The 815-nt window shown below is 42.5% G+C and overlaps 1 protein-coding gene across 1 annotated transcript in view; it reads right to left on the bottom strand.

The window, feature by feature from the left end:
• cox5ab (cytochrome c oxidase subunit 5Ab) overlaps window positions 1-741 on the bottom strand; it is a 14,160-nt gene extending 13,419 nt beyond the window's left edge. Inside the window, exon 1 of the mRNA XM_016518679.1 lies at window positions 601-741. Within this exon, the coding sequence (XP_016374165.1) occupies window positions 601-664 (64 nt within the window). The 5' untranslated portion in view covers window positions 665-741. The remainder of the gene's footprint in view (window positions 1-600) is intronic.
• Window positions 742-815: the final 74 nt, after the last annotated feature.

The following is an 815-nucleotide window of genomic DNA, read 5'->3' as shown; positions in this document are numbered from 1 at the left end:
TTTAATTTTTTTTATTTTTTTTATTGCTTGAAAGAACATACAAAATACCAACAGTAAGAAAAATCTTAATACAACTCAAGAAGTCCAAATAGCATAAAAACACAGATAAACAATATATATATATATATATATATTTTTTTTTTTCTTCTTCTTCTTTTTTTTATATTAGTGAAATATGGCCAGGATGTTTTTCTTAAAGATTTATTTTTTGGCATTTTTGCCTTTATTATGACAGGACAGATCAGAAGTGGGAGAGGGATAGGGGGTGGGATCGGGAAAGGTCCTTGAGTCGGGATTCGAACTCGGGACGCCAGTAGCACAACGGCACTGTATGTTGGTGCACTGCCCACAAGGCTATTGACGCCAATGTCTTTGCTAGGTCTTGAACTGTATTTTAAATTTTCTTTTTCTTTTTTCTCTCTTCCAGCTATGTGCCTCTTGTATGTGAATAATGTACAGTGATGGTGCCTTCTCAGACCCACGTGATGCTCAAGTGGCAGGAGCACCTGAACAGCTCCTGGGCGGCGGAGGACAGCATTCAGACCGCCACACGGCACGGAGCTTCGTGAAGCTCGCTCGTTTTGGTGTGTGTTTCTGTACCTGTGAAGACGGCTCGTGTTCGGGTCAGAGTCCCGATACCGCGCAGAACCGCCGCTGAAATCATCCTGCTGCCGCTGTTTTCACCAATGAACCGAAACTGCGGTCCGAACAGGACACGGCGCGCACTGATGACGCAAGACGCACAGCGGGATGACGCATGAGGAAGAGGGCGGGCTTTTCTTATTTTAATTTTAATTTTTTTATTTTTTTTATTG

The sequence above is a fragment of the Sinocyclocheilus rhinocerous genome, unplaced genomic scaffold (assembly GCF_001515625.1).
Source record: "Sinocyclocheilus rhinocerous isolate Xijiao unplaced genomic scaffold, SAMN03320098_v1.1 scaffold1093, whole genome shotgun sequence".
Taxonomy (NCBI): Eukaryota; Metazoa; Chordata; class Actinopteri; order Cypriniformes; family Cyprinidae; genus Sinocyclocheilus; species Sinocyclocheilus rhinocerous.
Note: the sequence above shows the minus strand (reverse complement) of the source record. Positions and strands in the feature narration are given on the sequence as shown.